The sequence below is a fragment of the Frankliniella occidentalis genome, unplaced genomic scaffold (genome assembly GCF_000697945.3).
Source record: "Frankliniella occidentalis isolate FOCC.00 unplaced genomic scaffold, Focc_3.1 Scaffold31, whole genome shotgun sequence".
Taxonomy (NCBI): domain Eukaryota; kingdom Metazoa; phylum Arthropoda; class Insecta; order Thysanoptera; family Thripidae; genus Frankliniella; species Frankliniella occidentalis.
This window is the reverse complement of record NW_026267161.1, coordinates 426,430-447,728: the sequence shown is the minus strand read 5'-3', so window position 1 is coordinate 447,728 and position 21,299 is coordinate 426,430. Positions and strand designations below refer to the sequence as shown.

The following is a 21,299-nucleotide window of genomic DNA, read 5'->3' as shown; positions in this document are numbered from 1 at the left end:
CCCCCCCACACCCCTCTAGCGGGTCGATACTCTTAAAGTGTTCTCCACCTGGCATGCACGCAAAATGCGTTCATTGCGTCGCGATATCGAAACGATATGTGTCTCGAGTCTTGAGAAAGGTGCTCGGCATCCTCAAGACGGCATCAGCGCAGGAACGAACGTTGAGGCATGCAGCGCGCGCGCGGAAACAGACAAGCGAACCGTCAACGAAAACAGTCTGACAACATTGTAACATTGCCACAACATGCGTGGTTTTGGCAAGATAACTCGCGAGTGTAAGTTTGTGTATCATACATCGTCACAGTCTTCCAAATTGTTCCTCAGCTTTCGTGAATTCATCTAATGGTGTAAGCCCATAAATAAGCTAAAAATCTTAGCGTGGTGTATTGTGGGTTTCTTATCCTGAAAACGTAAACAACAAACACACCTCACCCTCTCACACACAAACACAAACCCAACAGAAACATCTCCCATCCCATCTCTCCGGTTGAGCATTGAACTTGTAATTCATGTCAGGTGATTTTGTCGTTTTTCATTTGCCTATTGAGTAATATTGCGTACGTTAATGTAGGCATTCTATCGAAGTAGTTGTACCTTATGAAGGAAAAATTCATTCATAAGCCTCATATTAAAGATCCTAACCTCTGTCATCAAAGATGTAAAAATAATATACTTGTTTCTTGTGGGTTTTCTCATTACCAGGTCTGCGTAACAATTGACAATGGAAGAATCGTTTATCTCTGAAAAGATCTTGAAGTTTGAAACATTTGTCAACGATGTTTTGAAAGGGGATTTAAGGAGACACGAAAATCATTTGGATCAAGTCAACAGAGAAATAGCTGAGTATGTTGAACTGAGAAGTATGATCACCACTATAGAGGAAGCTGACTTTGGCCCAGATGGATTTAAGACAAAAGTTGATGTAGGTTGTAATTTTTATATGCAAGCAAATGTAGTACAACCCAACAAACTTTTTGTTGACATTGGACTTGGTAATTATGTCGAGCTAACAACTAAAGAAGCCCTGAAATTTTGTGAAATGAGGATATCTCTATTGACTAACAAAGTGAAAGTTATTCAGAGAGAATGTGCCAAAACAAAAGGCCATATTAAACTGGTATTGCATGGAATATGTGAACTAAGTAATCTTCCTTCAAATATAAACAAATAAGTACAATCAGGATGTTATTTTTAATCATATTTAATATCAGAAATACCCGTACAACATTCCCTTCAACAAAAAATTTGAGCAACACTGCACAGATTTGACACCCTTGAAGTGGGACAAAAATAATCACGATACTTGACTGTAGATGAGCTTAGTTCAAACATATCTTTACAAATTGGTTAGAGGCGTTTCTCATGCTGGTCCCTCTATTAATAGTGTCTTTTCCAAGTCATATAGATCATCTTCATCCATGTTATCCTGTAGAATTCAAATAGTTTAAGATAAGTAGTTCTGAAACATAGCTCAATGAGCACCACTGTAGGACTCTCCTTTTTGTAAGTATTTGACTTGAAATCAGTAGAATCAACTTTTCCGTAATTTCATTCAAGTTGTATGTGTTACAGGTAAAGTCCGGGTGTCAGGGAGTATCCGGATTCCCTAGTGAGAGTCCGGATTTCCTGGCCCCGGTAGGGAATGTCCGTTTGGAATGACTGAAACCGAGCATTCACTAGGCAATGCTGGTCGTGTTGGACATTCACTGAAGGCAGTCAGGGAATGTTCGAAATCGGACTTTAACTGAGGGGGGTGGCCGTAAATGTTGGGGATGAAAGTTCAGGTGTTATGGGTATGGGTCAAGGGTTATTCACTTGTTGAGGAAGCTGGGTTTGCCTTCGTGGTTGTACTTTCTGCAAGTGCACCTTGTGCCCGCTCGGCACCTGCTTGCGGTGCAGTTGCACTTGACGAAGCCCTGCCCCTCAGAGAAGTTGCTTCCCTAAGCAAAGCCCCTCAGAGAAAAGATTTTTGTACTTCTTGACCCACACCACCCACACCACACATCAGTCATTCCAAACGGACATTCCCTACCGGGGCCAGGGAATCCGGACTCTCACTTGGGAATCAGGACATTCCCTGACACCCGGACTTCACCTGTAACATATGCATGCAAAATGCAAAGACTTACCTTTAATAATCTGACTACTACCAAGGCACAACTTTTAATATCAGTAACATTCTCTTTGTATATCTTCATATCAGTCAAGCAAAAGTAATTCTTATTGACATTAGGGCAACAACTTACAAAACAAAAAGCTGTTTTAGAAAAAAGGGAAAACATTCTATTGCAGTTCTATTGCAGAAGTTATAAATAGAAAAGTGAATAACAGTAAACACCTCAGTACTGGGGGAAATCTTTAATTATAAAACAACATTATTGTGACAATAAAAGCCATTATTGTCTTTGAGATACAAGAAAAAAAAATGACAGGAAACAAAAGAATGAAGTGCATTGCACCAGCAAATTACACGCTGATTTGAAAATATAAATATTTCAAATATAACTAGAAGAGTCATGCATAAGAAGGACTCTAAAATGTACTTGCACCAATAATTGATTTAAGAAAATAAAAATAAAAACACCAAAAAAGCTATTAATTTCAAGGAAACAAGGCGCTCTTGGTTCATTATCAGAACAAACATGCATGATGCAAAAACAAACAATGTCTAGTTAGTTACCGGCTCAGCTTTGTCAGTAACATTAGTTGTCAACTTGTCTTCATTTTTCTCAGGTGCAAGTTTTTCAATTCCTTTAGAATCCATTTTCTGGTTTGCATTCTTCCCCGAGAAGAAAGAAAAGCATTAAGATTTGAAATAAGCTAACAGAAATTTTTGCTAATTGAGATAGGGAGTACTCACAGCTTTGGTGTCATCATCATCATCTTTGACAATTCTCCTCCTCTTCCAGTTTCCTTCATCATCTTCATCATCATTTAGGCAGTGTTTTTTAACTTCTTTAGGCTACAGAAAATAAGCAAAAGACGCATAAAATTTACAAACTGCATAGTAGGTGTTATTATTAATGAATAACACAAAACAGTGGACTTAAAGATTATTCCTGAGCAAAATTTCTTACCTCTGGTTCTACTTTGTTACATTGACTTTCATTCTGTTTTAATAATTGTTTAACAGGTTGGTTGTCCTGTTAATTAAAACAAATATCTCAGGAGACATTCAATTCTGTTTAAAGACTACATACAAATGGACCAAAATATGTCAAGAACCAAATGAGTTAAAGTCAATTACCTTCATGCTCATGTGAGCTACATATTTATCGAAGTGAAACCTTGACCTACAGTGCGTCTTAGCGTCAGCACTACTGCTCAAAAACCGATTGCAGCATTTACATAAGTAACCAGTCTTTTCTTCTAGGAATTCCATCCCTAAGAGAAAATTTACAACCCAACAAATTAATGAAGATTTAGCATGATTAAATATAATAATAATACCGTAGTAATAGTAACAACAAATCAAAATGAAAAAAAAAGTCATATGTATACAGTCTAAACTGAAAAAAAGGTAATCATACCAATTTCTTTGCTCGGATCAAAATTTGGTATTGAAGGATTAGCAATTGTAGAGGGCGATTTTTTAGGATGATCAACAGTCTTCTCCTCTACTTGGGGTATATCAGTCTTTTTATTATTTTGGGTTGAAGGTTTCTTCTCTTCCTCTGTTTGGAGAGGTATATCCTTCTTTTTGACATGGGTTGAAAGTTGTTGTTTCTGATCATTTAGAGCCTGAGAACATAATTTGACAGTTACAAAATAGACTTTTCAGAGGTATGAGGTTTGTAAACAAAACCTTGATGATCTTACACTGAGGTGCACTGCAGAGAGTAGATGGTAATCATAGTCTATCCTAGAGGAGAATTCTTTATCACATAGCTCACAGTTTGGGTGTAAGAAGGATTTTAATTGCTGCAGAAGATGAAAAATGAACATAGGTACTCATAAATAGGATGTCGTTTTTTAAATTACTTTAAATCTTATTTTAGTGATATTTAAAAGAAATGACTTACTTGATGACGATTGCTCTTCCGATGTGCAATTAAATTTCCGAAAAAATGAAGGTTGCACATTGTACAGTGTTCGCGAAATGATTTCGGAATTGGTTTCCCATTTCTCATTCTAACTTCTTTGATTTGATTTTGAGTCTCCTCCACCTATATATTGTAAGCTTTAGTAAACTGGGAAATGCATACATTGGAAAAATAGGATGAAGAATCAAATAAACCTCATTACCTTCATTTCTTCACGCATCTTTTCTGTTTCTTTTCTGTATTTCTCCTCACATTGGTTGAATTTAGATTGGTGATTTTTACCTTTTAGATGCCTTGCAAATTCCTGTCAGGAAAATTAAAGTGGATGAAGATCAACTTCTGGAAAGACAATAGTAGGCAAAGAATTCCTTTCACAGAATACTTACCAGTGAGCCACTCAATTTGCATGAACATATATGACAATAAAAAAAGTCAACATGAATGTCAGCATATGCTAGAGCTTCCTTCTCAATATCTTCATCATTGATCTCTTTCTTCCACTTGTCTTGATTAACTGCACCTGCAATCTTACTTTCACATCTGTGGGCAGAAAATTCTAGTAAGATAGATAAAAAATAATGGCTTTGGTATTAGAAAACTGCATTCATAATTAAAGTGCATTTAGCAATACCGTAATGGTCCGAATATAAGCCCCCAACTTTTACCTAAAACAACTCTCTAGAAACAAGAGGGGGGCTTATATGCGGGGCCTTGTTTGTATGAGTTTATATGGACCTTTTACCCCCAAAATGGGGCTTCGACAGGTAGGGGGGCTTATATGCGGGGGAGGCTTAAATTCAGACCATTACGGTAACTTTTTAAAAACAATTATCTTTAACAAACATTTACATATGCCCATAATATTTACACACAAAAGATTGAAAATACCAAACAAAAATAGGTATGTACAGAAGAAATGCAAAAGGGTCTGTTTAGTTTTGTACAAAATATGTTGTCAAGTACACAGAACAAGCAGAAACACAATCTTGGGTAGTCAAGAGAGTTAGTGTGAGCCTTATGCTAAAAAAAAATAAAAATGGAACCACATTTTGCAAATCCTCTTGAAAAATAATGAAACTTTATTTACAATGAAAATTCAAACTGTTAAGCTTAACTCACCTTGCATTTGGTTTTCTTTCATTGTTGTTCCTAGGATTAGCACCTGGATGCCCGGTATGACGTGAAAAGTTAGATTTGCGGCCATCATCAGTCTGTCCCTCTCGATTACGATAGTGCATCTACAGTGACAAAAAAAACCACATTATCAATAAGAAGAACAAATGTGCGATCCTACTTAGCATGATGCCAGGAAAGAAAACTGCTTGCATAGGGTTGAGGAACTGTAAAACGAAGAGCAGGAAATATGGGGAAAGTGGTAAGGGGCTTGAAAATTACCAAATCAGAGTAGATAACAAAAAGTAAATTGGTAGCATGACACCAAGGACATGTTTATTCTGTTTCTAAAAAAAAAGAAATGCTTTAAAAAGACAACAAAAACATTATGAGTACAGGAGCCCCATCCCAGCAAGAATATGTTTAATTTACACAACTACACTTAAGTTACATAGGAAAGCAAATAAATCTTTCTACTCTGACAATCACATTTGAGGATTGTTATTTTGATTACTTAATGTTTCATACACAAGAAAGTGAGGATGATACAAGGAATCGCATTCTTGCAAACTTTAGTTAATTTATTAAATGCTTACCTTAGTGTACGCATCTGATCTTCTATTTGGGCCCCCATGGTTCGGCCCTATGTTTGGCCTCAAACCCATAGGGCTCTGACCAAAATTTGGGTTTGGACCTTGCCCCTGACCTCCGATATTCGGATTCAAGCTCAATAATCCTCTATTAGGGCAACCTAACAAAGGCTGCAAAGTAAAATTGAGAATTATGTAAGTTACCATACTCAAAAATCAAAATGCCAATTTTAAAAACAAAATTTACCTGGTTGTGCCGCTGAGGTTGCTGCATATTGGGGAGAAGCAGACTGAGGACATTGTTGGCAACAGCCAATTGAACATTCTGCAAGGTTCCAGTTCCAGGTTGCTGTAAAAGCCCCGGCCCGGCGGGTATATTTGGAGTGGGAAGTAAACCACCTGAAGAACGATTCCCAACACCTGCTGGAGTAAAACCAGCCTCCCACGGGTTCACTCTATTCTGAACATTATTAAATAAAGCTCCATTATTATTACTAGGACCTCTTAGCAGAGAGGAATTTCCCCCTGGTCCATGAAAATTTCTGGAGTTATTAGAGCCGCCTTGAAAATTCATACTAGGTACATCTGAAAACAACAATCATTAACAAGTATTAGAACAAGAATTCCAAATTTGACAGGGGTGGATGAATTATAGAGAGAAGAAATTAAACAAGATAAAAAAATAAACAATCGTTATTCCTTCGATTATTATTATTATTTAATTTTAATTGAAGATTTACTTTTATGTGGTCTTGTGATACATAACCTTCATAACACTGTTGGACTAAATATACTTATACGGAGCTGACGTGCTCGTACAGAAGATCGAGGAGCAAATTCAATAAACTGGTCATGAGCATGAATACAATTTTTTTTAACTACACGGGAGAAACGAACAATTTTAAAACCACGTTCGACACAATGAAAGGTTTTTTATACTAAGCAATTCAACAAGCGACAACAGTAATTAATTAGGAGTCAGAACAAACAATAAAATTGCGATGTTTCATTCATTCACGAAGTAAGAATCAGAAGATTAACAATTTAACCTACCACAATTTCCTCTATCCGAAAGACAACACTACACATACACAAGAAACACCGACTACACGACCACGACACACCACCGGACCGTCCAGATGGGAATCTGAATATTGATGTGAGTTGCAGTCGTCGGGGTGAGATAAAGCGGAAATAAACAGAAATTGGTGAGTGAGCGCGCAAAGTTTGAATGGCGTTAGTTGTAACAGAAGAGATACGTATCCAGGGGCAAAAGAATTTTATTTTTAGCAGCAAGTGTCGTTACTATTCCATGTTATCACTGGCCTCTTTTGTTTTGCTAAGCGCAAAGCGTTGATATGCGTCGATAAGCTTGCGTTTAGTTAGAGGGGTGCTTGGGGTGCTAGGGGGTCCAGGAGGGGGATCACGGAGCTCCTCTGCGCCTTCTAAAAAACAGGGTGAGGGGGGGTGAGGAGGGTCAATTAGAAGGCGCTTCCGGGGAGCTCCGTAATACCCCTCCTGAGCTGTCGGGAACGTTTTTCCCCACATATACTTCGCATGGGTTTCTAAGGCGGTGAGTCTCAGGACCCCCTAGCACCCCCTAAACTAGACGCAAGCTAACACAATAAACACACAGTTCACAGGTTGACAGTTCATTGGTTGTTTGCAGGTTTCTACAGCCAATAGCATGCAAGCAGAAGCCAGGTTAGGCCGTTGTGGGTTCATGTCGTCTGGTCGTCTGTGGTCCGCAAAGCCAAAGTTTCTGTTTCAAGAAAAGGGAAAAGTCCGTAGCTTACAACTGTTTTGCCGAATGATTTTCACGATGCCTTAGATTTATTACCGACTCTCCTGTGTGGGTAAGTGTGTTTTTTTAGGTCTAATTTAAATCTTCTGCTTGTATTTGCTTGTTGTTGGTACCACAACCCTACTTTTAATTTTGCTGTCAAAATTTATATGTCTAGGCCTATTATGCCTGTTATTTAATTCAACTGCAGCAAATACTAGTGTTTCTGATTGTATGTTCTGATTGGAAGAAAAGGCTTTATGTTGCACAACCTGCTATGAGATTTTTATTTTTGATAATATTCTATATCTTTTACTTTTTTTTCACATGTCAAATGAAACTACCATTTTAGAGTGGACATGGGTGTTCATGACTAATGGCAGCGGATGGAGTCCAAAAAATATGTGATTTTGAACTGAAGCGACTCACGAAGAAGCTACAACAAAATCTGAGAAGCGACATCACTCGGTACGAAGGACTCACTGATGTCTTTAATCAATCAAGCCTTTCATTTTACTTTAATTTGTGTATATTGAGTTCAATCAAACATATTTCTAGGATATATACCAGTTCAATTTTCTGTGATCTGGAAATTGAGCTTGGGAATAAAACATTACTTGTGAACTGTTGTATTCTGCAAGCACGAGCCAAAGCATTTTATTCACAGCTCTGCTCTCTTTTTAAGCTCCATTCAAATGGATTCGAACTTGATTCAAACGCGACTGAAGAAATTAAAAGTTTGGTGAGGTATGTATTGTTTTAAAATAATTATCAATGTTCTGGATTTATTGGACTATCATTACTATAATTTCTTTTTTAGAGATATCTATGAAGAAGATGACTTAAAAGAAGTTGAATCCTTTGTGGTTCAATATCTGCAAAATATTGCTCTCAGCCCCGATTTTGATCAGTATACAACTCCTCTTTCATCACCTCTAAAGATTGATCCCGAAGGAAATGATTTTCCATCAAACCGGGAAACATATCCATCGTACTACTCAATTGTCCCTTTAGATTGGGAAAGGGAACTAGCTGAACAAGATTTTCTTATTGAGTCGTTCCAATCAATACAGCGCAAGGAAGAGTGTAAATCCAAAGCAAAGTCTCATAGGTCATCCTTTAAAAAATTATCACTTCCAAAAAGAGAGGAAAACCGTAAAAACTTATTGAAATTGAAGAAAGCCATTGAAGAAGACATTGCACTGCTACAGGAAGAACATTCCTTTCCTAGACATAAGAGTGATAAGCAGAAGCTAAAACCAATAAAGTGCATTTTGAATCCTCTGAATACTCTAGAGTTAGTTGAGACACGTAATGAATTCGGATTTTTTGATGCTGAAGATTCTTGCAATCCCTGTAATGACAGTCTTATAGATTTTCAGAGAGGAATGTCTGAAAAAAGCAAAATGAGCTCAAATGTTGAAACAGGTCCTGACTCAGGTCTTGCAACAAGTGCTGAGGATATCCCTCTTGACCATGAAAGTGGTCTGGAGATTTCCAAGTCAATCTCATCATCAGTCTCGTCAGATTGCTGTGTTTGGGACTCAAGTGCAACACCCCATCAAAGTAGCATGACTTCTTGGGTAGACAAAGCACCGCATGAAGATAATTCCTGTGTACAATCAGACTTTGTTGACCGTGTTCTCCAGGAGCTTGTTGGCAAAAGTCAGCAGGTGCAAGATAATAATCCTGGGGATTATAGCATAGAATGTCAAGGTGTAGTGAATACTCCAAAACATGGATTTTTCATTGATGCCTCTAGTTTGCTTGATGAAACAGAAATCCATGCCCAAACTTCGGCATCAGTTCAGGATCCTGATGCCTTACAGATGCCATCAGGAAACATTATTGCACCCTCTGATGAAATTCTCTGTGGGATTCCAAGGTTATTGGGTAATGTGACTATTGGGCCACTGAGGTCATGTGAAAGAGCAGAGCATTCAGTTGAAAACTCTGAGAGTAATAGTGCTGCTGTTTCTCAACCTGAAGTATTGCAAGATTTTGATTCTGAAAGTCCTGATAACTGCTCCGATCAATATGAACAAGCAAGTGAATTAGGAAACCTGAAAGCGGGAGATGAGAAACCACCATCACTTATACGAAGCAACACATTTGAGCTGGAAACAGAGGATGATCGTCTTGCAATGTTAAGGCAGGAGTATGAAAGAAGGCAAGGAAGTCTTATTTTTCAGAGACATGTTTCTCACAGTTCAGGTCCTTTGTCTGATGTGGGGTCAGACAATGATCTAAACCAGCACTGCACTTCATTAATTCTACCAGAAACTGATCCCACAATAGGTGCCGCAAGTATGTCACTATTTCCAACTCATGTAGTTGATGAAGAAATACAGACTCCAGATTCCTTAAATAGCGATTTGCTGGAGGCTAATAATCAAGACAAGCTTGAGATTGAAAAAACTGAAGAATGTGGGCATGTCGCTTTGCTTGCAGGAAATGATACTCTTAATCAAAACGTTTTTAAAAAGAGCACAGGGACTTTACCTTTGGACCTTGCAAATGAAGTTTCTAGTCCTTTGTTTACGAGAAGAAAAATAGAAGATGCTCCAATACTCTCTGGTGCAGCACCCCCTTTGTCACCAGGTAAGAAACATGAGAAAAAAGCAAAAGGTCCTCTTACAGCTTCATTTTCTTCTGCATGGGTTGTTGATATAAGTGACATCACCAATTCACCAGAAAGCCGAAGAAGAAAAGACTCATCTTTGGGATCATCTGAGCTGCAAGCCTATGAATCAAAGGATGGGAATCCTTCCTCTGACTCTAAAAGTTTATCATCAAGTTTAGGGTTTTTTGTTGACCTAAATAACCCTACAACACCCTACCACGATACTGAATATGGCGGCCCTCAGTCCATTGAGAGGAATAAAATGTCCAGACAGTCTTCAGAATCTGGAAAATCTGAAAAACAGAATGCATGTGAATTCTTTGTTGATTTGAAATCTCCATGTAAAACTGAGAAACATTCATTGACAACTTCGGAAGAAAGTCAATCAACAGAAAAAAAGTTATTTTCTATGTTCATTGATATTGGAGAAAATGTACGGCCCAAGACGAAGCCAGAGTTGACTTCAAGATCAAGAACTCCCCTCTCTCCATTTTCTACTAAGAGGAGAAATTTAGCTCAGGGCACAGAGGTGAGATCTGAAGATGTCAATGGAAAACAACATGGTCATGATGCAGAGGAGAGAGGAAGCAGCAGCTTGACATCAATCAGTGGGGTCTCATCTCAACAATCTGATTCACTCCCTGAAGCAGAACCCAAGAAGAACAGCTTTTTCATTTTTATTGACTCTGAACAATCTTCAGGAATCCAAAAAGGGTCATTTGTACCAAGAGTTTCAGTTAATCACACACTATCTAATGGAAAAGAAAAAATTGTCCCCAGGAAGCATGTCCGAGCTAACAGTATTTCCTCTATCAAAAAGTGTCCGACTACTAACACAGGCACACCCTTGGCTTTGTCATCCTCATCAAAGCATGTAAGTTCACTGTCACTCCAAAATGTTGAGATGAGCATTGATACTCATGAAATAGCCAAGCCTATGTTCGCATCATGCCATGTATCATTACCACTTAATGAATCCAATGGCGAAATGTTAAGCCAAAGTCAAGAAGTAGAAAATTCGGATTTTTCCAGCCAGTTAACAACAGGGTCCAATGAATCATCTGCCTGCTCTCTAGAAACATATTCAGTGCACACACCTGAACAATCCTCTGCAACCGACGAATTTTCATCCGAAAGAAAAGATTTGTGCCAGAGCTATAGACCCTTAAAAGAAAATAATCACGAAGATAATTTAGTCCATAACCCAAAGTGTTTTAAAGAATTTTCAACAGTGAATAGAGGCACACTATCTGAAAGAACATCTTCAAAATCTGAGGGTGCTCTTAAGACAGAGAGTAAGAACACAAAAAGTTTTGTGCGTTTGTCAGATTTAGACAAAGAGCCCATCAGCTTATCAAAGCAGAATGATACCTCAGCAGTGTCCCACAGAATGAGTAGAAGCATTCCAGAGACCTCATGGATTGAAAAAAAATCTTTAATGTCTCATTCTACTGGGGGTGGGTCTGCTGTAATGTCCAGTTCAAGTCGATCCCTTTCTCGCTTGTTTCCTCATTTGTCAATGTGCAGTGTTAACTTCGGACTTCGCAAAACATCAAGCAACTGTAGTCCATTAACAGAAGACATGGATGCTATGAGGTCATCTCAATTTTCTGACATGAGCAGTATGCAGAGCAGTGCTGGATTAGGTATATACCAAGATTATCATCTTAAAATATTTTTCGTGGCAATTGCAGTCTAATTGTTTTATATTGTTTTCAGAGTACAGCACTGAATCTACTGATATATCCTCTGATCGAGGATCTCCATCTACACAATTGGGTGATGATCTTCTAAAAATGTTTTTGGAAGAAATAAATACAGATGTTATTGTAGAAGTTGGTGGCCGAAGAATTAAAGCTCACAAGTGCATTTTGAGTTCTCGCTGTCAGTACTTTGCTGCCATATTGAGTGGTGGATGGGTCGAGAGTGCAGGCAATGTTATTTCTCTTCAAGGGTGAGCTGAAATTTTTTATGTCACATGATAAAATCTCCCACTTTAAATTAAAACTTCTTAATTGCATTGATTGCTCTGCGTTTTCCCCCTATCTAATAACTTGGTTACATTTCCTAGGTTTTCCTACACTGTAGTACATTTTGCCCTTTGCCACATTTACTGTGGCACGGGTACTATTCCTGATCAAATAAGTATTGTTGAACTGGCCAGTTTAGCTGATATGTTATCTTTGGAAGGTCTAAAAGATGTCATAATGTACACCTTAAAAGTGAAATATTGTCACTTTTTTCACAAGGTATTCTTTGTTTTCAATAACAATAATGACAATTTTTACTATGCATATTTATTTTATAACACTGTATTGTTCTACAGCCTTGTGCAGTCTGCTCTGTGGGAGTCCTTGAGTGTCTTCCTTTAGCTGCAGCATATGGGTTGGATGATATTTATCGTAAAAGTTTAAGATGGATTACAAAATATTTCGTTCGAATTTGGCCTACCAAAACCTTTACTACATTACCCCGAGAACTTGTTGAGAAATGCTACCAGCAACATGTTATTCATATGGTACTGGAAATGTCACCCTATGTATTTTATGAAATTTTGTTCTGGCGATTATCTAAATTTGACCTTCTTCCAGACGGTAGATAATGTGATGGAGACAATATTGTGTTGTGATAAACTACTTTCAACTATTCCAACTGTGCGCTGGGCTGAACCTGTATTTGTTTTGACCTCCAGACTCATGGAGACATGCATAAAATATATGTCTGACAACTTCTGTTCTGTGCTAACTTCTGACTAGTGAGTATTACTTATATATGTTTGGTCTACTTTTACTTAATATTCAAGGTCAGATCCACTCCAGAAAACTACTATACAACTAATCTTGTTTTGCACAACCCAATGTGTAGCTTCTTGGCTTTGGGAAGAGAGGTACCATGGAATGTTAGTCGATTTCAAGAAAATTTAGTGACAGCATGTGAGAGAATGCCTCCTGACCAATCTTGCCGCTCATATTCTCAACTATGCAGTGTTTTAAGTGTTGTTGAAAGACCTAATCCACCTCTGGAGATGACCTGGCATCCTGTAAGAATTTTTCAACTGGTAGTGCATTTAAACTATTTGTAAAAACGATTGCGTTACTCTAAACCCTTTGACCATTTTCTTGAACTTCTAGAACTTCATTGAGCTACTTGTTCAGTTGCGTGACTTGTCAGAACGCACATTAATTAGACAGGCAGCTCGTGCTGCTCGTACCCCTGGTTGGGGTCAGATGCCTACTGAATTGCGTCGCAAGATTCAAGATAGTGCCTGCCTTGTGTTGACTCCAGCAGATCATGCAAGTTCCCGTTACAAGGTATGTGATGTGTTTGAAATCCAAGATCCACATAACATGGTCAGTTCAGTATCCAAAATTCTTTGTCTGAAGTACTGGAACTAATTGCTTTATTTCTTTACAGAGAAATGCTAGTGAGGGGATGAGACAGAGTAGTCAACGCAGTAGTTATTCAAGAAACATTGATCTTCATCAAGTGAAAATGGCAATGGTACAGCACGCCAGACGATCCAATAGCAATGAACAGCATCATACCATTAGCTCAGTTGTTGTTCGTAAAAATGCTCCTTCAGATAGATCAAATATAGTTAGCCGTCGAAGTGTACCTGTGGTAAACAATAAACCTCCAGAAAAGTCAAATAGTGTTCCTCCACAAGGGCGACCAAAAACTTGGCCGGTAAAAACTATCTCTTCCATCTAAATTGTTGTTCTTTGCAATTCGTTTATCATCCATCTATCTTTTGTAGGTTTTATTAATTATTGTGACATTTTTTTCACAGGCTCAAGTAAAATCTCGCTATTTAGAAAAGCGACCAAATCATAGCAAGGAATCGGTGGAAGCACAGGAACGGAATAAGCAACTTGATGCTCCAATACCCCAAAGAAGAGTTCAAGGACCTGCGAAGGGTATGCTCATTTCATCTTCAGACTCCTCAAGGAACTCATCACCTGCTATGAAAAGATCAAGTCATCTATCTGGAAACAATGAAAAATCTACTGATGTAACATCAAGAGGTAGAGCTGTTACAAATCCGTCTCACTATCATACTTCCCAGAGTTCAAAGGAAGATAAAATTTCTACAAGCGCTGATACCTTGTCAAAGCATGTGTTACCTCTAAATGTCAAGAACCAAACTGAAATCTCAAAATCTCTTTCTGTATCAAGAAAAACCAAAGACTCTCTATCTGCAGAGCTATTATCAAATGACGTATGTGCTAAGCTGGAGGTTGTCAACAGCTTAACATCATCTACTCTTGGTACTCAGTCACAGAGCATCTCTATGTCAAATGATTCCCTTGCAACAGTGTCATCATGTGATGATGTACAACTAGTAAGCCATCCTGAAAAGAAACAGAAATCCAAAAGTTCCATGACTATGAAAAGTTCTTTGGCACAGAACATAGCAGCAAGTCGTACCAATGTTGTCAAGAAATCTGAAGCAAATTCACAGAGAATTATGTTAGCCAATAAAAAGGCTTCCCCTTCAGTAGCTCTTAGAAAGTTACCTGGTGCAGCATCTAAAACTAGTGAAAGCAATGTGGTGGCATCATCATCATCTTTAATGTCCAAGAGAAGCATCTCACACATGGCAAATTCAAAATCTCCTGTGCTGTCCAGCACTGGTAGTCGTTTGGCTATACCCCTTCGTACATCAAGATCTGTGTCATCAGTACCTGACAAGGGCTACACAAAGGCCAATAGCTCATCTGATGGTTTGTTATCAAGAAGAAGTATGGGTAGAGATCCGCCTCGTTCTGGCACCTCGGCAGTCTCGTCAAAACGTGCCAGTACTGGGAGTTCCGTTCTTTCGAGTTCGTCTTTAGCAGGCAGAGCATCAACATTTAAGGGGAATAAATCATTTCCCTGTGAAAGCAAAAATAGCAACTTTAAGAATAATGTCAAAGTAAATGGTGATAATTGTGCTGTCAGTAGTGTACATCCCACAGTCGGTCCACGGTCAGGGACCTTCCTGAAAGATGAACCATCTATGTTGAAAACCCCAGTCCCAGTGATAGAAAATAATTAAGAATGAAAAAAGTGATTTACTGCATATTTGACGTTTGTTTCCATTACAACTTTGATTACATTTAGTTAAATTGAGTACCTAGTTTTATACTTCATGGATCAAGGTGTTTTTTTGTGTTTTTTTTACTGTTTGATTATAGCTACCTCTAGTCATTGTTCCCCTCAAGGTATTAACTTTATGTATAGCAGTTTAATTACCTTTAAAATGTGCAGCTTGACCTTCCTGTAAGATCTGTAACTATCATAGTTTCAGAATTGGGGGCTAATTATCAATCTTATTCATTAATTCAACCACTTGCACTAATTCCACTTAATTGTTGGACATATGTGCCAACAAAAGAATCCTATTTATCGTACAAAAATGTTGAGAGTTTACTGGGTAGGTTTTTTTTTCTACTCCATCGTTATCCCTCCAAAGAACGTTGATTTAAAAAAATTAAGTTCCAATCTTTGCATTATCTAACTAGGTAATTAGGGCATAAATTGCTTAGAAGAAATACCTAAGGTGTTTGTGCTCACAAATTATTCCTTTAAGTTTTCTAATGATTTATTGTTTTATCCATTATTTTGATTTAAATTTTGTCTCAGATTGAACTGCTTTAATCTGTTGGCACAAAGTTGTTGAGCAGTAGAAGGAGCTTCCTTACAGTTCTGCTGGGCAGTCAGCTGAACTATCATGGATTGTAAGTTTCTTCCTGAAACAGGTCCCACAGCTGTCCCCATAATTATTGATGTTCCACTTAACAATGCTTGAAATTGTCCCATTGCACATGTATTGGGTACAGTGCTTCTCTGTCTCTGTAAATACTGGATTTTCACTGTTACTATTGAATAATTTGTAAGTGCTTATATTCTTGTTTCTAGTCATGTTCCAAAAAATTTCATTCCTTGTTCATTTAAGTTTAATGTTAAGCATTTCATCACATGTACTGTGAAAAAAGAGTGAGAGTTGAATACCTTGATATTATTGGTACTAATTATTTGCATTAGCCCTGTGATAAAGGGGACTTTTAGTCTTTTTCATTTGTGCTCATCTAGGTGTTCTAGATACTTACAAAATAGCTTTCCATTGAGTAGTCTGTCAAAATACCTTCAAATTTGCAGTTTTACGCCTATCATGCTTGTCTCTACCACTGATTTAATCATTTTTGTTGTTTCAAGTTATCAGAAAAGTCAAGAAGTCTCCTTATTTGTGTGTAAATTGATGAAAGTATTTGTGCAATATTATGTCTAGTTTCCATTCCTTTACTGTTTAAAAATAAATTTTACTCAAATTCCTCTTTTTGAAAGGAAAATTTACCTGTTTATTTGTGGGTCTTTTTCATTCGCCATTGTGATTTCAATCTACTAGTTCTTGCTTGAATTCACTTTGTTGTTTGCTTGTTTTTTTTTTCTCTTTACTTGGGCGTTGTCAATGTCGATACTTATTGATAAATGTGTGTTACATTACATTCCAATACAAATTACAGTCCCCTGTTTTTAATAAGCTGTGCCTTGAGATTAGCTTCTATCTATCTAAATTGACACTTCAATTGAAGAGAGCATAAAAACATTCCAAGGTTCATTACTGTTTGATGAAAACTAAAGGTACAAAGTGTAGATTGTATGTCTGCTGATGTGAGGGCCAAACATAGTTTGGTCTGTTATTATTTAGATTAAATGCTGCTGTGCATACTTAAAAAATATACCTGTATAAAAATATTCTACCTGTAGCCTTTGAGACAGACACGCAAACATTATGTGTGTTCGAATATATTTTTGTTTCTCAGGAAATCTTTCAATTGAAAATGGCGAATATTAACTGTTTATTAACAGTCTCTTAAGTTTACAACAGCTCTGAAAGATTCCATACAAATTTCTTGAGTTTAAAATATGTGTGATATACAGCTTTTGCTAACAATGTTCTTTTTGTTATTCTTTTTTCATAATAAAACCAAAGAATTTTGATATGTTGATTTATGAACATTCATCTTTTGCTGTAGTATTTACCATAGCTAGTTCTTTTGTTTGCAGTCTATGGCAGGTGGTGGTGTGTACTGCGATGGGTTAATGTCGCTTTGTATCAAAGTCAAAAATGTCTATTTTTTATGTACCATCTTAAGCGGCACAGTTTGCTCCAAATGTCTGAAGGCATAAATATAATTTTTCTTTTATTTGTGACACATTTGTTATTGTATTAGCTTAAGAAACACTTCTGTGTCCAACATAAATATGAAATATGCTTGTGGGCTTATCAATAAATATTCAGCAGATAATAATGTGGAATTAAAACCCCTTTCCTAAAGTATACACTATTCCCTTTACTTATTGTGAGCAACTACTTCACTACTTTGATTGAACGTCGGACAACTTTATTTTGGTTGAAAAACCCGCGTTTATTTAAGAAAGCGACCAACTAAGAAATAAATGAAATGATAGTCCAAAGCTGTTCGTGCCGTCTGTTTCATCAATTCGACACTAAAGATCGTATTGCTTCTTTTCATCTGATTATTACCTAAGGATAAATGTGAAGGAAATGAAAATTCGAACATTTAATGCAGCTCTATACAGGACTCGCATGTTGGTTAAATTGGTGTAAAAAATATGAAACCGTTTAGTTCCTTCTTCACAGGCAGTGGACTTTCAGGTGCCTTATGATTGGTTAAGTTCGACTACATTTTGCTTTAACCGAGTAGCGAACCCTTTGTATGGAGGTGATTCAGACACTTACGAGTGTTTGTTATCTTTGGTTTAAGAAGAACTATTCCAAAGATTACATGTGAAATGAAACATTCGTGAAGTTTAAGTGATCTATAGACATTTTCTAAATGCCGTTGCGATGCTTACTGTGTAGAGCCGATGGCGGAAGAGGGCAAATTCTCTGCAGCGAACCTGCACTAGGCCTAGTCAATCTCTCTGTCCATATATGGACTAGATAAACTTTGATGTGTAGTGCATTAAGACGCATAGGTATTGTTTGCTCTTTTCCTACTCGTATGGAGGACACCGTACGCTCTTAATTTATCCGATGTCATTATACTCGGGTATTCAACAGAATTAAGGAAATAAAACATTCACCCCCTGGTGGAAGGACCTAATCTTTGACACCATGTCAGACGAAGAAGATAAGCCTCCAGCACCACCTGTTCGACTTACTAGCAACCGGTAAGTCTTTATTTGCCACTAAACATTTACCATCATCTAATTATATCTACAGTTCAGGTTTCACTTAATAGGACTCATTCCCAAGAAGCCCTACAGAGGTTAGAAACCAATTTGGTCGCTTCTCAAAATTTCCTAACTGTTGTATTTTATTTGTTCTGAATGGTGTCCCTACTATGTTCTGTATTGTTTAGTGTTGTGGTTAAACAGTTTCTGGCCTAGTGTTGAGTATAACAGTTATTTATCATATGAGTTACTCAGCCCAACATGTTTAAATTCCACTTAAATCCCCACTTTCCTCTAGCAATTTTGTCAGCACCCTTGTCTCTGTGGCCTGTGTCAATTTACTCTCATTGCACAAGATATTTTTAAGTATTCAAATTTGTAACTTCCCAAGAAAATATTTTTGGTTGAATTTTCTAGCATTCCTAATTTTTCAACTTGCTGATCAGGGCAGTGAGTCAAACTTAATTTTCCTGCTGTGACTAACTTTCAATATTTTACACTTTTTATCTGTTTTTATAGCGGTGATGCTGCCAACAACTTGCCTGTTGACATGCGACCATTGCCCAAGGAACCAGATGCTGATGATAAAAAGAAAAAGACATTGAAAAGCAAAATGCGCAGTAAAACAAAGGGCACTGAAAGTGACAAACCAAACATATCATATCCTACAAATTTTGAACACACGGTTCATGTGGGATTTGATGCGGTTACAGGGGAGTTTACGGTAAGTACTTACTATTTATCTAAGTTAAGTTGGTCTATCTATTCTTGGAGTCCAAATGACATGGCTATATCGTCCAAGTAGAGTTCATGCGGTTTAGTATTACATAGCTTCACTATTAAGTGAACTAGTCATGAAGACACCTACTGTGTTTTGGTGTGTTTCTATCTCTCCTAAAAATGGTCATTTTGTCTAGATGTAGTTTTGATCATTCTGATGATAACAAGTATGTACCAAACAATCTATGTGTCCATCTTTTACGTATAATGGAAGAGTCAGGGAGTAAAAACTGTGACGGGAAGTCAAATTTGTAGTGACAGAAAATGCTGAAAACAGATCAACCTATCTTCCAACTGTGTTTTATCTCCTGAAATCCCCTATTAACTGTTGCTTAAAATCAATATTTAATTAATACACAATTAAATGGGCGTATTAAGATCTTTTTTCGAGTTCTGTGGATCAGATTCTTTGCTTGTCAGGTTAACACGCCGGCTTTGTTTTGCACAAGTCTTTATTCAATTTTGTCAGTTTGTTTTTTTCCCAAAATTGGTAGGCTAGCTGCTCAGGCTGCGGCTCATTATATTTTTAAGATAGTCTTTTCTGTGTTTCCTGATCATTAGTACTAAGAAAGATTATATTTCTCATTCCTACTGTACTATCATACAATTTCAAAAACTTGTGTCTCTCTTTCTTACAAGCTGCCATGTAAAGTAAGTAATGTCTAGAGATTCACTTGTTGTTTGGGACTTTCAATTATAATGCATTTTGATTTGCTTATGCTTTTCCTTGTAATGCAAAGAACAAAATTGCATTCTGATCTTTTATTTATTGTGCAAATAGGGACAAAAATTAGTTTCAACAGTAGTGTTTTCTTTGATGTAATATGTACCAGACAACTGAAGAAGTTGCTTAGCACACGAGAAAGTCCCAAGCTCAATATTTGAGCATGCTTGCCCTGCTCTTTAGCCTATTTTCTGCAATTATTATACATATATATCTGTTCCCACTGTTGGTGGTTCTCTAATTTCCACCCTAATTAATGTTTATTGACTTTGTTCTATAGGGTATGCCGGAAGCATGGGCACGTCTTCTTGTCAACTCAAATATTAGCAAACAGGAGCAGAAAAAGAATCCCCAAGCAGTTCTTGATGTTTTAAACTGGTTTGATCACTCAAGCAAGGAGGTGAAGGGTTCAAAGTACATGACAACAACAAAGATGGTTGGTAAGTGTCATTGAAAGATTTAAAGTGTACTACAGGTCATAAGCTCAGTGTAGTTTGAGTGTAACATCTCTTTTTCTCTGACAATTATCTTTATTCTCAGCAACTGTTGATCTAGGAATTATTCCAAGACCCAGCTTACCAAATCAAAACACTCGACAACAGGAAGTTTCGCATTCATCGTCTCATTCGTCCCATTCATGTGGACATCCATCTTCTTCTAGCCCAACTAGCTCAAGTACCCCTGATACAGAAGGTGGAACTATTCCATCAACAGGTACAGGTACTGGAACAGGCACAGGGAGTGAGCACGAAGAGGAACCTCCACCTCCTCCCATAGCAGCTCGTCCAGAACGTACCAAATCAATTGTAAGGTTGATGATTGCTCTTGTTTTTATTTATGTGTATCTTGGCCTACATGTTCCCATTTTGTTTTAGTACACAAAACCTATTGAAGTTGACTCTCAACAGTCACTTCGTTCAACAACTGCCACCACTAACGGTTCTGCAACTCTGGACAAAAATAAAAATGTCAATAACATTGTAGCTGCAGTCCCCGTTAACAATGCAGGAACAACTGATCCCAGATCTCCTGGTGATAAGAGCAGAAAAAAGAAAATGTCTGATGAGGAAATTTTGGAAAGATTAAGAACTATAGTCAGTGTTGGTGACCCAAATCGAAAGTACACAAAAATGGAGAAGATAGGGCAAGGGTGAGATTTTCTTATTTCTCATTAATCATTTTGCTTAGGCACTCTCATATTCGATACTCATTCTTCTTCATTGTTTGATTTAGGGCGTCTGGTACTGTGTACACTGCAATTGAAACATCAACTGGTATGGAGGTGGCTATTAAACAGATGAATCTATCACAGCAACCTAAGAAAGAACTTATCATTAATGAAATTCTCGTCATGCGGGAGAACAAACACCCCAATGTTGTAAACTATTTAGATAGCTATCTAGTTGGAGAGGAGTTATGGGTGAGAAAAATAAATAAGCTTATTATTAATCTTCCCCCC

General features: G+C 37.4%; 4 protein-coding genes across 8 annotated transcripts in view; 3 read left to right on the top strand and 1 right to left on the bottom strand.

The window, feature by feature from the left end:
• The first annotated feature begins 123 nt into the window (after positions 1-123).
• On the top strand, positions 124-1,177 carry LOC113211836 (protein UXT homolog). Of its 3 annotated transcripts, none has more exons than XM_026430349.2 (2): positions 124-275; positions 703-1,177. In XM_026430349.2, exon 2 carries the CDS (start codon positions 722-724, stop codon positions 1,169-1,171), a length of 450 nt encoding a protein of 149 aa, XP_026286134.1. In that variant the 5' UTR covers positions 124-275; positions 703-721; the 3' UTR covers positions 1,172-1,177. The 3 variants fall into 3 exon arrangements, with proteins under 3 accessions (XP_026286134.1, XP_026286133.1, XP_026286132.1); XM_026430348.2 differs by having other exon boundaries at positions 245-347; XM_026430347.2 differs by lacking the exon at positions 124-275 and adding an exon at positions 401-516.
• Positions 1,178-1,185: 8 nt separating this feature from the next.
• On the bottom strand, positions 1,186-6,533 carry LOC113211835 (zinc finger protein on ecdysone puffs). The gene is made up of 14 exons (XM_052265852.1): positions 6,513-6,533; positions 5,994-6,331; positions 5,753-5,917; positions 5,163-5,281; positions 4,430-4,583; positions 4,246-4,347; positions 4,023-4,166; positions 3,820-3,921; positions 3,531-3,741; positions 3,248-3,384; positions 3,078-3,143; positions 2,861-2,962; positions 2,681-2,779; positions 1,186-1,426 (listed from the first exon to the last, which is right to left on the bottom strand). Exons 2-14 carry the CDS (start codon positions 6,318-6,320, stop codon positions 1,361-1,363), a joined length of 1,794 nt encoding a protein of 597 aa, XP_052121812.1. The 5' UTR covers positions 6,321-6,331; positions 6,513-6,533; the 3' UTR covers positions 1,186-1,360.
• An 835-nt stretch (positions 6,534-7,368) lies between these two features.
• Positions 7,369-17,460, top strand: LOC113211819 (uncharacterized). The gene is made up of 12 exons (XM_026430311.2): positions 7,369-7,602; positions 7,882-7,997; positions 8,088-8,276; positions 8,350-11,798; positions 11,872-12,106; positions 12,224-12,401; positions 12,479-12,670; positions 12,744-12,907; positions 13,018-13,192; positions 13,284-13,463; positions 13,567-13,839; positions 13,943-17,460. Exons 2-12 carry the CDS (start codon positions 7,906-7,908, stop codon positions 15,188-15,190), a joined length of 6,375 nt encoding a protein of 2,124 aa, XP_026286096.1. The 5' UTR covers positions 7,369-7,602; positions 7,882-7,905; the 3' UTR covers positions 15,191-17,460.
• Positions 17,461-17,855: 395 nt separating this feature from the next.
• The window catches only part of LOC113211845 (serine/threonine-protein kinase Pak), a 6,885-nt gene continuing 3,441 nt past the window's right edge, over positions 17,856-21,299 (top strand). Inside the window, exons 1-8 of one of the 3 annotated variants that reach the window (XM_026430360.2) lie at positions 17,858-18,138; positions 18,224-18,333; positions 18,856-19,060; positions 19,756-19,767; positions 20,121-20,280; positions 20,381-20,646; positions 20,716-20,990; positions 21,074-21,260. In XM_026430360.2, coding sequence (XP_026286145.1) covers positions 18,278-18,333; positions 18,856-19,060; positions 19,756-19,767; positions 20,121-20,280; positions 20,381-20,646; positions 20,716-20,990; positions 21,074-21,260 — 1,161 coding nt within the window. In that variant the 5' untranslated portion in view covers positions 17,858-18,138; positions 18,224-18,277. Of the gene's footprint in view, positions 18,334-18,855; positions 19,061-19,755; positions 19,768-20,120; positions 20,281-20,380; positions 20,647-20,715; positions 20,991-21,073; positions 21,261-21,299 lie in introns of all 3 variants that reach the window. The other 2 variants (XM_052265854.1, XM_026430361.2) reach the window with 2 other exon arrangements.

Coding starts and splice junctions, on each gene's coding strand:
- LOC113211836 (XM_026430349.2), top strand. CDS start 722: ATGGAAGAATCGTTTATCTCTGAAAAGATCTTGAAGTTTGAAACATTT.
- LOC113211835 (XM_052265852.1), bottom strand. CDS start 6,320: ATGAATTTTCAAGGCGGCTCTAATAACTCCAGAAATTTTCATGGACCA. Junction 2,780..2,860: donor ATGATGATGACACCAAAGCT/GTGAGTACTCCC, acceptor TTCTCGGGGAAG/AATGCAAACCAGAAAATGGA. Junction 1,427..2,680: donor TTACTGACAAAGCTGAGCCG/GTAACTAACTAG, acceptor TGAATTCTACAG/GATAACATGGATGAAGATGA.
- LOC113211819 (XM_026430311.2), top strand. CDS start 7,906: ATGGCAGCGGATGGAGTCCAAAAAATATGTGATTTTGAACTGAAGCGA. Junction 13,193..13,283: donor TGGAGATGACCTGGCATCCT/GTAAGAATTTTT, acceptor TTGAACTTCTAG/AACTTCATTGAGCTACTTGT. Junction 13,840..13,942: donor GGCGACCAAAAACTTGGCCG/GTAAAAACTATC, acceptor TTTTTTTCACAG/GCTCAAGTAAAATCTCGCTA.